This window comes from Corylus avellana, chromosome ca6 (assembly GCF_901000735.1).
Source record: "Corylus avellana chromosome ca6, CavTom2PMs-1.0".
Taxonomy (NCBI): Eukaryota; Viridiplantae; Streptophyta; class Magnoliopsida; order Fagales; family Betulaceae; genus Corylus; species Corylus avellana.
In genome coordinates, this window is record NC_081546.1 from 2,525,157 (window position 1) to 2,538,213 (window position 13,057).

General features: G+C 33.9%; 1 protein-coding gene across 1 annotated transcript; it reads left to right on the forward strand.

Annotated features, from left to right (window-relative positions):
* Positions 1 to 7,640: 7,640 nt before the first annotated feature.
* On the forward strand, positions 7,641 to 11,695 carry LOC132184252 (wall-associated receptor kinase 2-like). The gene is made up of 3 exons (XM_059597809.1): positions 7,641 to 8,577; positions 8,758 to 8,925; positions 10,277 to 11,695. Exons 1-3 carry the CDS (start codon positions 7,713 to 7,715, stop codon positions 11,473 to 11,475), a joined length of 2,232 nt encoding a protein of 743 aa, XP_059453792.1. The 5' UTR covers positions 7,641 to 7,712; the 3' UTR covers positions 11,476 to 11,695.
* The last annotated feature ends 1,362 nt before the right edge of the window (positions 11,696 to 13,057 follow it).

Here is a 13,057-nt window from a genome sequence, read left to right on the forward strand (position 1 = left end):
TTTTTTTTTTAATTTTAAAAAAAAATACATTTTTTTTTAATTTAAAAAAAATTAAGTATGTGCCACGTGTCAGCATCTGATTGGTTCACGTGTCAGTCCTAACGGTCAACTAACGGATGGACTAACTTGGTCTTTTATCAAAACCACAGAGACCTCCAGTGATAAAAATGAAACTCCAGGAGGAAAAAAATAAAGTTGGGAAACCCTATGGGAGTTTGGAGTATTTAACCCAAAAAAAAACTGTTGTTAGTGTTATGGATATAAACAAAACAAAATATTAAAGACTCAGGCTACTCTACAGTTACAACTTACGGAATATTTAAAGACTCCAAAATAGGCTACTCATGTGCATGATAGTAGGGGTGTAAACGAGCCGAGCTTGAACGAGCTTCCCTTGTTTGGGTTTGGCTTGTTTAAATTTTACTCGAGCCGAGCTTAAGGACGAGCCAAAAAAATCGAGCTCGAGCTCATAATAAATCGAGCCGAGCCGAGCCAGTTCACGAGCTGACTCTTATATTTTATTTAATTTATTTTTTTATTATAAATTTAAACTTCAAGCAGTCTTAAATTGCTTAAGAAGTCAGCTTATATATGAGCATTTGCTTAGTCTGACTAGCGAAGTATGGAGCTTGAGTCAATACAATAAGGTACTTGGTTTCGAAGAAAGAGGATATGCATCCTTTTATAATAAAATGATGTTATTAGAAGAAAAAAAAATCATCAATTTTTAATATTAATATGAAGAATTATGTGAATAATTATCAATTCGAGTCTTATACGAGCTGCTCACGAGCTTAGCCGACAGTGGCGGAGTTAGGATTCAATTCTTGTAGGGGCGGTATTAATAAGTTTTTTTTTTTTTAATGAGGAAATAAATAAAAAATAATAGTTAGCTTTTGCATGTAAACATTCACTTTACCGTTACTAGTAAAATAGTTGCATAAGATATGGTTAATTTTTTTTTTTTTTTTTTTTTCTGAAAATTACATTTACTTTGTATTTGATTTTTTTTCCTAACAGCATAAACTAAACATTGAGTGGATTTGAGAAATTTCATTGGGTGGGTTTGATTTTTGGACCTCGGTAGTGTTGGGGTTTAAGTTTTTGGCAATGGAAAGTGGAGGAGTGATTTTGATTGTTGGAAATTTGTAGTGGGTGAATTTTCTGCAGGTTTTATAAAGCAAATGGGTTAACCAATTTTCTAACAGCCCATTCCGCTTAGCCCGATTATAATCAACTAACAAACTAACCAAAACTCACCATTTTCTAACTTTCTATTTACAAAATTTAAGCAGCTTCTCTTATAATGGATGCCAGATGCATTCCACTACTTTTCCAAGCTATTCTTTGTCTCACACGTGGCCTTGAATTGCGTGCTTGGTTTTCAACTCACACCTAACGCTTCACCTCTCAAATCCTCAATTCATCTTCTCCCTTTCTTCTAAAATCTAACCCGGTCAACTCAGGAAAAAAGAAAGGAAAGAAAAGTGAGTATTAGAGACTGAGAGACAGGTTTTGAGAAAGAGGGGAAGGAAATGGTGAGAGAAAAGTGAGAAAAAGAGGGGGAAAAAAAGCAAGAGTATAGAACGAAAGAGAGAAGCTGAGATTACTCACAGAGTCAGTCATTGGACGCTGTAGGAGGTTTTTCTCTTTTCCTTGCTGACTGTACGATTGTTGGCTTAGGAACTTAGGGTAAGTTTAATTTTTTCTTTTTTTTTTTTCTTTTTTTAGCGCATTGCCGTGCTGGATCGTTGAGAGTAGAAATTGATTTTTTTTTTTTTTTTTTTACCAGGGGTGCCATCAAAATTTTAACTTAAAAATACTTGAAGAATTTTTTAATTTTTTTTTTTACCAGGGGCGCCCGCCCCTGGGTCGCCCCCCTGTATATCTGCCGCTGTTAGCCGAGTCGAGTCGAGCCGAGCTAGCTTTGTTTAATATTCGAGCCAGGATTCGTGTTCACGAAACGCTTCATTTAATATTCGAATCGAGTACGAGCCAAGTCCGAGCTCGCTCACGAGCGGCTTGCTCTCTTAACAGCCCTACATGATAGACTTCAATTATGTATGTTAAACTCTTCTCCCATCAGTCCCATCACCATCCCAGCTGGGCGACTTTGGCTTAGCCCTCAAGATTCGTTGCGATTATCTTTTCTTTAACAATATATTTGCTCTCAATAATAGTCACCAACTACGAAGTTGAGGTTTTATTTTTTTGTTTTATTTTACTTTAAGCTCCTTAATTACTAAGCGATATGAAAAGCTCATCCAAACTTCAAAACCTTTTAATTTGAACTCTTGAACTTTTAATTGCAATCAGTTTGAAGTACTCTGTCAGATTTTAAACGCCCTTAATTCCAAATTAAAAAATAAAGTAAAAAAACAAAATAAACAAAATTCAGGGATATTTTGATGTTTTTAAGAGTAAATCAGAGAAGTTAACGGCTAAATCTAACAGAGGGGTTCAAAATAACTGTAATTAAAAGTTCAGAGGTCCAAATTAAGAGGTTTTGAAGTATGGTGGGAATTTTTCAAATCGCGTGGTAATTTAGAGGTTTAAAGTGAAGTTACCATTTTTTTTTTTCTTTTTTCTTTTTTTAAATGTAATTAATTGAGTCCAAGGAGTTGATGACGTATATGTTTTTTTGTTTTGAAAAATATGGAACTTTCATTGATGAAATTTGATGAGCATAAAACTCTTACAACATAGAGCATACAACTCTAAAAAATCATAGCCAAAAGCTATGAAGGTTACAAAATCATAAAAATGATTTCAAGCTTCCGCTAACCCATGTACAATTACAATTAAGGAACAAATTTGCTTTGTGCAGACTAGATCTAAAACATGGGTAGCTCAAATACAAAACAAAAATAAAAAAAAAACAATTAAAAACTAAAAATTTGGCCGTAAGAGTTAAGCTTCCACACCGCTCTAGTACTTCATCCCCAACCTGAAGGCGAGGACAACAAATCCATCTTCAACTTGAAGGCCAGGACAAACAAAATAAAAAATAAAAAATAAAATAAAAAAAACAAAAAACAAAAATTCCCCACAAGCAGCAGCGGAGGAGCACGGCATCGTAAACATCATTTCGGAAGACATTCCTTAGCCGAAGAAGACAATTAGATCTAAGGTTGACGAGAGTAAATCTAAATATATCTCTAGATCTAATAAAGACTATAGGCAGCCACTTAATTATTTAGATACAATATATGTAAAGGCCAATTAGTCATACGCACGGCACATGGAGTGCCCGGGTCTTCGGTCCATATATAAGAAATATTTCATATCTATTATGGCAGTTTTACAAACAAAAACACGCTGAACTTATATCTTCTTCTCAGAAATTCCACATCAGTAAACAAAACCCCTCTCCAGATGCATGTATGTTCGTCAACGCATGCATGATAAGATTCTGAAAGCAACAATAAAAAATGCTACTTGCTTATATTTTATCCTCATTTTGTACGTGTATATCTTTTATACGTATTGTTAATTTTAAATAAAAATTTATAATCAATTATATATATTAGGGGTCATGGCCTTTACTGCCCCCTTCTAATTCCTCCCTCCATTATCCTCCCCCCCACCCAAAAAAATAAAAATAAAAAAATAGCATACATTTGGCCACCATGGAAAGTAGAAATGAGTGACTAACCATGGTTAGTCGCTCCCATAGTATTCCACTTTAAATGATGAGTAATGTTAAAAGCTACATTTTTATTTCATATTTATTCTACAATAATAATGTGGTAGTGCCAATTAAATTTAGATTAGCCATATGTAAAATAATAAATAAATAAAAACATAAGGCCGGGATTAATTTTAAATGTTTTTTTTTTCTATTAAAAATGTAGAAGGGGAAAGTGAAACAATTAAGAGTTAGTTGAGATTGACACGTTAGTAATAAAAAATATTTTTGAAATAAAAATGTAGTATATAACATTACTTATAAATGATTATGTTTCTTTTCTTCAACATCTTTGACATGGCAAGAAACGCAATAAACACCTGATGTTAACCTTTTCGACCACGGTGTTATGTTAAAATGAATAACATTTGAGCTTTTTCGAGTGCAGGCATTGGCACAAGCTTAATTGTTATGCTTGTGGGTAGCTCATAGATGTACTTGGTACTCAAGAAAAGAAAACTTATCAAGCTTAAAGAAAGCTTCTTTCGACAGAATGGGGCCGGATTTGATTTTACAACAGCAATTGAGCAAACAACAAGGATCCAGGGATACAGCCAAAATATTTACTGTAGAAGAGCTGAAGAAGTCTACAAATAACTAAGAAGAAAGTAGAATTATTGGCTAAGGAGGTTTTGGTATAGTCTACAAATGGTGCAATTTTTCCACAACAAGAAGATTCTGGTTGTGATCCAACATGGTAACGGCATGACCCACTTCTGTGGGTTGGCAAATTCATTACCGTGGGTTTGGTTGTGACACACAAGTGGGTCACATTTTCTTTTCTTTTTAATTTATAAGTAAGAATAAATTTAAAATTTTATAAAAATTTCAGAGCATAAAGGTTATTTTATCTTTTTTACGGTCTAATTTAACCTCAAATTCTAACGTCATTAAAAAAATTGAAAGTTATTGAATTTTGAGATGTAATTGCAAATGTTATAAAAGTTCAAGATTTACAGCCATATTTAATAGGATTAATTGATTTTTTTTCTTTTTAATTTTTTTTTATTAATGGCATTTTTGTTACTAAGAGGGGGACATGGATATATAATTCTTTAATAGTTTGGATGGAAATAGTGATAATTACAAATTTGAAAGAGATTGATCGAGGTAGGTGCAATTTTTCCACGACAGGAAGATCCTTGAAGGATGACTAAGACTAAATTCCCTGCTTACCAGTAAAATTCCAAAGAATGACTAAGTCTAATCATCGACGACTCGAGCTGACATTCAATCCCAGTCCCCGCGTATAGAAGGCCTACGCGTCTCCTACATGATGACATTTGACTGATAAACAATTGTGTACACCCGCGTGAGAAATTGTTTATCTGTCATTTTCGGAGAAAAGTCTTTTTTTTTTTTTTTTTTGTGGGTAATAGAGGGCAATAAAACTCTTTTGACAGTGGCGTTTTTAAAACTAAGAAAAAACGCTGCAATTGATAATTTTTTTTATCAACTGTCGCTTGAAAAGCCACGATTGAGCTATTTCAACGTTTCTACGCCAACGTTTAACCATGTTAGTATAAAAACATAACTACTTTTTGGATTTTAGGAGCTTTTTTGGGCCCCTACTAAAGCTTTTTTATTTTTATTATTTTACTCAATTTTTTTTTTTTTAACCAGTGTTATGAATATGATGTGACGTAAAAAAGTTTTAAATTTTTTATGATTCTTTTTTTTATTAATATTTTGACTTCTTTGTGTAGAAATGAAAAATAAAAGAAAAAAAAATTTAGGAAACAAGCCCAATATGTAGTTAAATATTTAACTTATTTTGTTAGCCAAAAAAATTTACTTAGTTTTGTACAATTATTTTATTGGTTTTACCATTAAAAAAATCTTAATTTGTAAATTACGCTACCTGCAAATTATGCAATGATGACAAGTCAACCGCAAGACAACGGTCGACATATGTGTAATAGACCAATGGTAGCGTATAGATTTTGGAGAAGACATTATCGCAGAGTCTCGATCGGAAGACTAGGGCCTTGTTTGGGAAGCAAGATTTTTCAACTCAAACTGAAATTTTTTCTAAATTCATGTTTGGCAATTTTTTAAACTCAATTCAACTCAACTCAAAAAATTTCAACTTAACTAAAAAATTTTCATCCAAATTAATAAAAATTATAAATAAAGATTGAAAAAATAAATAAATAAATTTAGGGTAGCCGAAACACCCTAGATGGTGGTTGGGCCACCCCAAGCCCAACTGGGGTGGTCCGACCACCCCTTAATATTTTATTATTTTTGTAAACTTCTTATTATTATCTTTTTAATTAAATTTAAAATATATATAATATTTTATTATTATTTCTATCAATGTGACATATGTTTCATTTATGGCCTTAGGATATCTGTCAAGAGAGATCCTAATTATTAATTGACATATTTTCTAATTATTTGACATATTTTCAACTATTATAGAGTTGGCTCGGTTGCCTTTATTTTATTTTATTTTTTTTGTAACTTTTCCCTCTCCCCTCTTCCCCGCATTGAAAAAAAAAAAAAAAAGGGGTGGGGGGTGGTGGGGGGTATGAGCATTTTTTAAAAAATAATAATAATAATAATTTGAACTTTGCTAGTATTATTTTTTATATTAGCTTAGATTTATCTTCTTTTTAAAGTTGGAATGCTTTGAAATGATGATAATGTGCAAATTTTAGAGTATACATTTTAGGCAAAGTAGTTGCTACTTGCTTCTCGTCTCGTATTTCAAAGCATTTTCATGAGATATCTCATTCTTTTTTCCATTTAAATAAGAGTAGGAAAATCTCACTTTGTAACAACCCTTTTTCCTACGTCAATTAGAAGATCGTACTTTAACTAACACAAGTATGCTAATCTTTGCAAGCAGATTGTACTTTTTTTCCCCTTTCTAATAAGCAGATCATTTTATGTTGATATCTCATGCTTTGGTTTAGAAACAATAAGTTTAACTCCTCTTGTATCCCCCTCCCACGTTCCTGTATTGTATTTGAATAAATAAAATAAAATTATAAAAAATAAATATATAAAAAGTGGAACCCCTCCAGTGAATTCAGAGCTACATGGCCTAAAAGAATTTCCTTACTAACACATGCCAGCTGGTTCTAAAATGAGTCCCTTTTGTGATCCAAAGTACTAATATCGCCTATTATATATATACAACCTTTCGAGTAATGCCGTTATGGAGAGAATCCGTTTTTAAAAGTGTCAATTATGCTACATAGATTTAATTTAAGGGTGAATTAAATTAAGCTGGAAGAGAAATGATAGGATTATAAAATATTTTACAAAATAATTTTATTGTCCTATTATGATTGAAAATGGGATAAATTTATATTTTAAAAAATTTAATCATATTTAAAAAAAAAAAAAAAAAAAAAAAAAAAATTAGAAGCCTAACAATTTTTCAGCTGAAAAGGCTTAAAAAAAAAAAATTGCTAAATAGAAAATCTCTTTTTAAACCATGAGATGGTAGAATTTGTAAATGGGTTAAAGTAATTTCAAAAATATTTATGTATAATATTTATCCCACAAAAGAAAAGGTAATTGTGAAGTGGGAGAGTGTTGTTCTCAAAGTTAGAATTGTCAGAGTCATTCATTTATGAGGACCTCAAAGGGAAGTTGTGGCATTTAAAACTCTCCGCATCCAATTCCCAATGCTCCAACTACCTCACATTTACTCCGATCGACGGATGGATGGATGGATGGATGGGACGGATGTGCTCTGTGCCTGCATTGGTGGTGGCTCAGAAACGACCACCCAATCCATCGTGATTCGTGAGAGAGAGAGAGAACACGTAAGCTTGCATGTGAAGCTCATAAATGAGACAATTGGGGCTGAGATTTGTGTCGTCTTCATGTGGTCCCCCCCTCTGGCCTCCACGCACATGTATAATTCTAACCCATAGCTTGGGGCGCTGAATTGGTCTTCGTTCCATACGCCTTTAAAGGGAAGAGTCTATACGTCTCAGGACAATCAAAGCACATCTAAACACAAAGTGTAACAAAACAGTACTATCTCCTTAAAAAAGTTGTGGCCATGGGCTTTTGTGAGAAGCTTTTGCATATCATAGTGGCTGGAGTACTGATAATGCTTGCAATGGTGGCAGCAGCAACAGCAGCAACTATGGCCAAGCCTGGCTGCCCCAACAGGTGTGGAGATGTTGAAATTCCATACCCATATGGCTTGACGAAGGGATGCTATCTAAATAAGACGTTTAAAATCACTTGTAACGACTCTGAAATACCAAAGATAGGTAGAGTTGTGGTTACAGAAATATCGATCAAGACTCATGAGTTGCATGTCTTGAATAATGTAGCCCAAGAGTGTTACAATTCGTTGGGTCAACTTCTACGCAACAAAGGGCCCTTGTTCTGGGCAGGGCGGTTCACCATTTCCAACAGCAAAAATAAGTTCATTGCTCTTGGCTGTGACACAATTGCATACCTTCGTGGGTCCCAAAACAATGATACGTACTGGACCGGGTGCGCATCTCTATGTACTAGCCTTCGCAATGTGGTCAATGGATCTTGCTCTGGCGTTGGGTGTTGCGAGGTAGGGTTTCCGGATGGATTAAAAGATATTAAATTGGAAGTAAATAGCTTTTATCAGCACGTCAACGTATCAGACTTCAATCCCTGCGGCTATGCTTTTGTTGTCGCGGATGGCAAGTTCAACTTCTCCGCCGATTATCTCCTCGATCTACCGAATGATAAGCTTCCAGTGGTGCTCGATTGGACAGTTGGAAACCTAACATGTGAAGTAGCTCGAAAAGAACCGGAGTTCGCATGTAAGAAGAATAGTGAATGCCTTAACCCTCAAAACAGGCAGGGATACCGCTGCCAGTGCAAGCAAGGTTACCAAGGGAATCCATACCTCGACGACGCCCATGGTGGTTGCAAAGGTACGTACTATACATCTACAAATTAAGCTTCCCAATCAAAATAGTAAAACATAAATAATTTTTTCCTGAATTCAATATCAATTATTTATTATGGCACTTATTCGTCTTTTCGTTTCCATGTATTTGTTTGCTTAATTATGATTGTTCATGTGGGGTTGGTATTATTCACCTGATCCACAGACATTGACGAATGTATCGATCCAACTCTCAATAATTGCAAAACGAAATCCTGTTTCAACATAGAAGGCAATTATACATGTAGTTGTCCCAAGGGGTACCATGGGGACGGAAGAAAAGATGGTCAAGATTGTGCTGCGGATCCCGCACCGGTGGCTAAGATTCCCATTGGTAAGTAGATTCACCATTTTGTACGCTATAAATTTAACTTTTCATTGAAATAGGATTTTCTCCATTTTCATTTGAAGTTGAGGATAGTTATTTTTGAAGAAGTTCATAATGATATGAATATTAAATGCAGAATAATAAATGGGAATAAAATAATGGTGGAAATAATGATATGTTGACATTGGAGTGTTTGTGTGTGAGATACTAGCTACATTTAGCTATTTTTACTCTTTTTTTAGCTCCAATAAAATAGCTTCATATTAAATAAAATATCTTAACTGCTGCAATGAATAGCAATTTGGTGTTATTCACTGTAGCACACTAGGTGAATAAAATATTATTTCCAACTATTGCTTTTTCTTTGTTTATTGTTTTTATATATATGTTTGTTTTTTCCTTTAATTAAGTGTTGGCAATAATATAATAAAAAAAGAATGAAAAATAATATTTTAAAGTTAGTAAAAAATGGAATAGAAAATCTGTTAGAGTGTAATGAAAAGGCAATAGTTAAAATAAAGAGTTGTATTTTTTCACTAAGTAAAATATCTAATGCTACTTGCATAGCTGTCAACTTATGGCATGCTCTTATATCAGATTGCTGTGTTAACTTATATATGTCGAACCTATGAGAAAGATTTTTTTTTCTGAGCAGTCAAAAAGTATGTCAATAGACTCAATACCTAAAAAAAAAAAAAAAGTAGTTCTTTTTTTTTAAAAAAAAAATTTATTTATTTAGGGGAAGTCAATACTATTTATCATGCAAATTGCAGATCATGCATATGGCCGCCTTGAAAAAAAATAAAAAAACTAATAATAAAAAAAAAATACATATGGCCCAGATCGACCGTTGAATGATAATGTCTATATGGCCCATATCATTTTATTGCTCATTCAACGGTCGATCTGGGCCATATGTATTTTTTTTTTTTAGAAATGATCAGGATTTGCCAAAACATTAATAAAGCACCAAGCCACCAAGTCTAGCTAGTTTGATAAGAGTCCAATTTTATTTTATCCTGCCAAATGATTTTTTTTGTTCGTTATAAATATTTAACCATAATAAATAATATATAAATATTTTAATTTCATATAAATTTCTAACAAAAAAGGGAAGGGGCCCTCTAATTCCTTCTCTGTCCATGATCAAAAAAATATCATACATCTGGCTGCCTTAGAAAGTAGAAATGAATAACTAATCGTGGTTAGATGTCCGCATCTATCCCAGCTTTAATTGATTCTGTTCCCTTTCTTTAACATCTTTGACAGAGCAATACAAGCAATAAATCCTTAATATTAACCTTTTTTACAGTGGTGTTACGTCAAAATGAATAACGTTTCTGCATTTCAAGTGCAGTTATTGGCGTAAGCTTTGTTGCTGTGCTTGTGGGTAGCTCATGGCTGTACATCGTCTACAAGAAAAGAAAACTTATGAAGCTTAGAGAAAGCTTCTTTCGAAAAAATGGGGGTTTGATTTTAAAACAGAAACTCATCAAACAACAAGGATCCAAGGAAACAGCCAAAATCTTTACAGTAGAAGAGCTGAAGAAGGCGACAAATAATTATGCAGAGAGTAGGATCATTGGCGAAGGAGGTTTTGGTACAGTTTACAAAGGATTTTTACCTGATAAAAGGATTGTTGCCATTAAGAAGTCCAAGACAGTGAATCAAAATCAAATTGACCAATTCGTTAACGAGGTTGTTCTGCTCTCCCAAATTGACCATAGGAATATTGTCAAACTCTTGGGCTGTTGTTTAGAAACACAAGTTCCATTGCTAGTCTATGAATTTGTCCCAAAAGGTACACTCTTCAATTATATAAATCATGAAAGTAGCGCATCCACCATACAATGGGAAACCCGTCTAAGAATAGCTGCAGAAACAGCGAACGCATTATCGTATCTGCACTTTGCAGATTCGACACCTATAATTCATAGAGATGTCAAGTCTTCAAACATATTGCTTGATGATGATTTCACTGCAAAAGTCTCAGACTTTGGAATTTCAAGATTGGTTCCCAGAGATCAAAAAGAACTGGCCACTGCAGTGCAAGGAACACTTGGATACTTGGATCCTGAATACTTACAGACGAACCAGTTGACAGAGAAAAGTGATGTCTATAGCTTTGGAGTGGTCCTCGTGGAGCTACTGACAGGAGAGGATGTACTTTCATTCAATAGGTCCGAAAAGGACAGAAGTCTAGCTATGTATTTTCTTTCTTCCTTGAAAGATGATCGATTGTTTGAAATTCTTGAGAATCGTATAGTTGAAGGAGGAAATAAAGAGCAGATCAATGAAGTTGTTAAACTTGCAAAGAGGTGCTTAAGTGTAAAGGGGGATGAAAGGCCTACTATGAAAGAACTGGCAACAGAATTAGAAGGAATAAGAAAGACGGAGACGCATTCGTGGGTTAATGCTCAATCAAATCTGGAAGAGGCGGAACACTTGCTTGGTGAGACATCTCATGCTTACGACTACAGTGAAAGAAGCAGTAGTATCGTTGGATATGACAGCATTAATGACCAAGTAACATTAGCCTGGGGGGATGGGAGATAAATGCATGTGGCATGCATGATAACATCCGCCCTTCATGACGTTTTTTTCTAATGCAATTTCCCATTTTATTTCCCTAAAAATAAGGCAGGGAGAAAAATAATGAACTTGTTGCAGGCACGCTCCTTTCCCTGCGTTTAATTTATATTAGTTTAGGATCGTGCCTAAGAGCTATGTATTTTCTTTATTTGGTTACTGTAGTAATTATAACTGCTTGTGCTTTGTTGTTTTCCTCTGCAACTCGGTTTTCTCGCGCTGACGTACAGTTGTTCTTTTTCCCTTTGCATTGCATGAAAGTTCTAATTCATCCAAACACTACAAAACAAGTAAACTTTACAGCCTCTCCCCTCTTTCTTAAGATCCACAAAAAGTTCAAGCAGTCCAATAATACCAAAATCTTCCTCCATATTGTCGGCGTGGAAGTATGGTTTGGTTCAAAATAAAGCTGTTGACTTTAAGACCAATAATACAGGATAATTAGCTTAGTTGTATATGTGGTGGAGAGTGATACACTCTACACAGCAGGCTCCACTTCTGGTCCTTGATGTAAATGTGGAATCCATATATATCAGGACGGAGAAATATCAAAACCGACAAAGTAGGAACTAAAAATAACGTCAGCATTGATGATTAAAACTTGAAAGTTAAATATCTATAAACTTGCTCGAAGAAAAGTCGTCAATCTCTCTTGTTTCACTTATTTTCCTTCTTTTTTTTCTTTTTTTCTTTAGTTCACCGTAATAGACGAGTAAGACAAAAATTTACAAAGTTGATGCAATGAACTATATGTAAACAAGGCCATTGAATCTCTTGAAACAGAAACCGAAAAAAAAAATGGCATTGCCTCATTGAATAGAAGGCTATTCGACAAAGTTTCCTTCTCTTTTCTATTTTTTTTCCTAGCTCTTAAGAGACCATCAAAGGCGATAACTGCAGATTACTTTAGCTGATCTTAGTATCTTTCCCTCCTATTTATATTCAACTGTTCAACAACAAAATGATGATCTCCAAAAATAATCCACCCTTTCCTTTGCCCTTCTCAATTTCCTATAACACTTTTGGCCTTTGGCAGTTTTAATTAATATAGGATTCCTTCACTGATGCGGGAAAAACGAGATACAAGAAAGAAAGAAAGAAAGAGAAAAGAAAGAAAAAAGAAAAGAAAGAGGTTTCACTTAGAAAGCAAAAATTATAATAAGCGTTATAATCAAAATTCTAGCTTATTTTTTTTGGAAGAAAAAGCTTAAATCAAAATTTATGGCTTCTTCTGATCAACTAACAAAGAAACATTAAGGTTTGAAGAAAGAAAGACACCTCAAAAACTTGGTTCACCGCATCTACTTTAATACACTTCCATTTTATAAACTACGTATGTTTTAGTACTTTTTGATGTATAAAATTGGACACATATAACCACATTATTTGCTCATGGTTGATGTATGCTGGCTATGCAGCTTTATTAAATACGCTGTAAAACAAATTTGGTTGAGTCATTTTCATATAATACATGTCACATATTTCATTTCTATTGATCAAAATGCATGTTTGAACATGTACAGGTATCATTATAGGCCTCTTAACACTG

Coding starts and splice junctions, on each gene's coding strand:
- LOC132184252 (XM_059597809.1), top strand. CDS start 7,713: ATGGGCTTTTGTGAGAAGCTTTTGCATATCATAGTGGCTGGAGTACTG. Junction 8,578..8,757: donor CGCCCATGGTGGTTGCAAAG/GTACGTACTATA, acceptor CCTGATCCACAG/ACATTGACGAATGTATCGAT. Junction 8,926..10,276: donor GGTGGCTAAGATTCCCATTG/GTAAGTAGATTC, acceptor TTTCAAGTGCAG/TTATTGGCGTAAGCTTTGTT.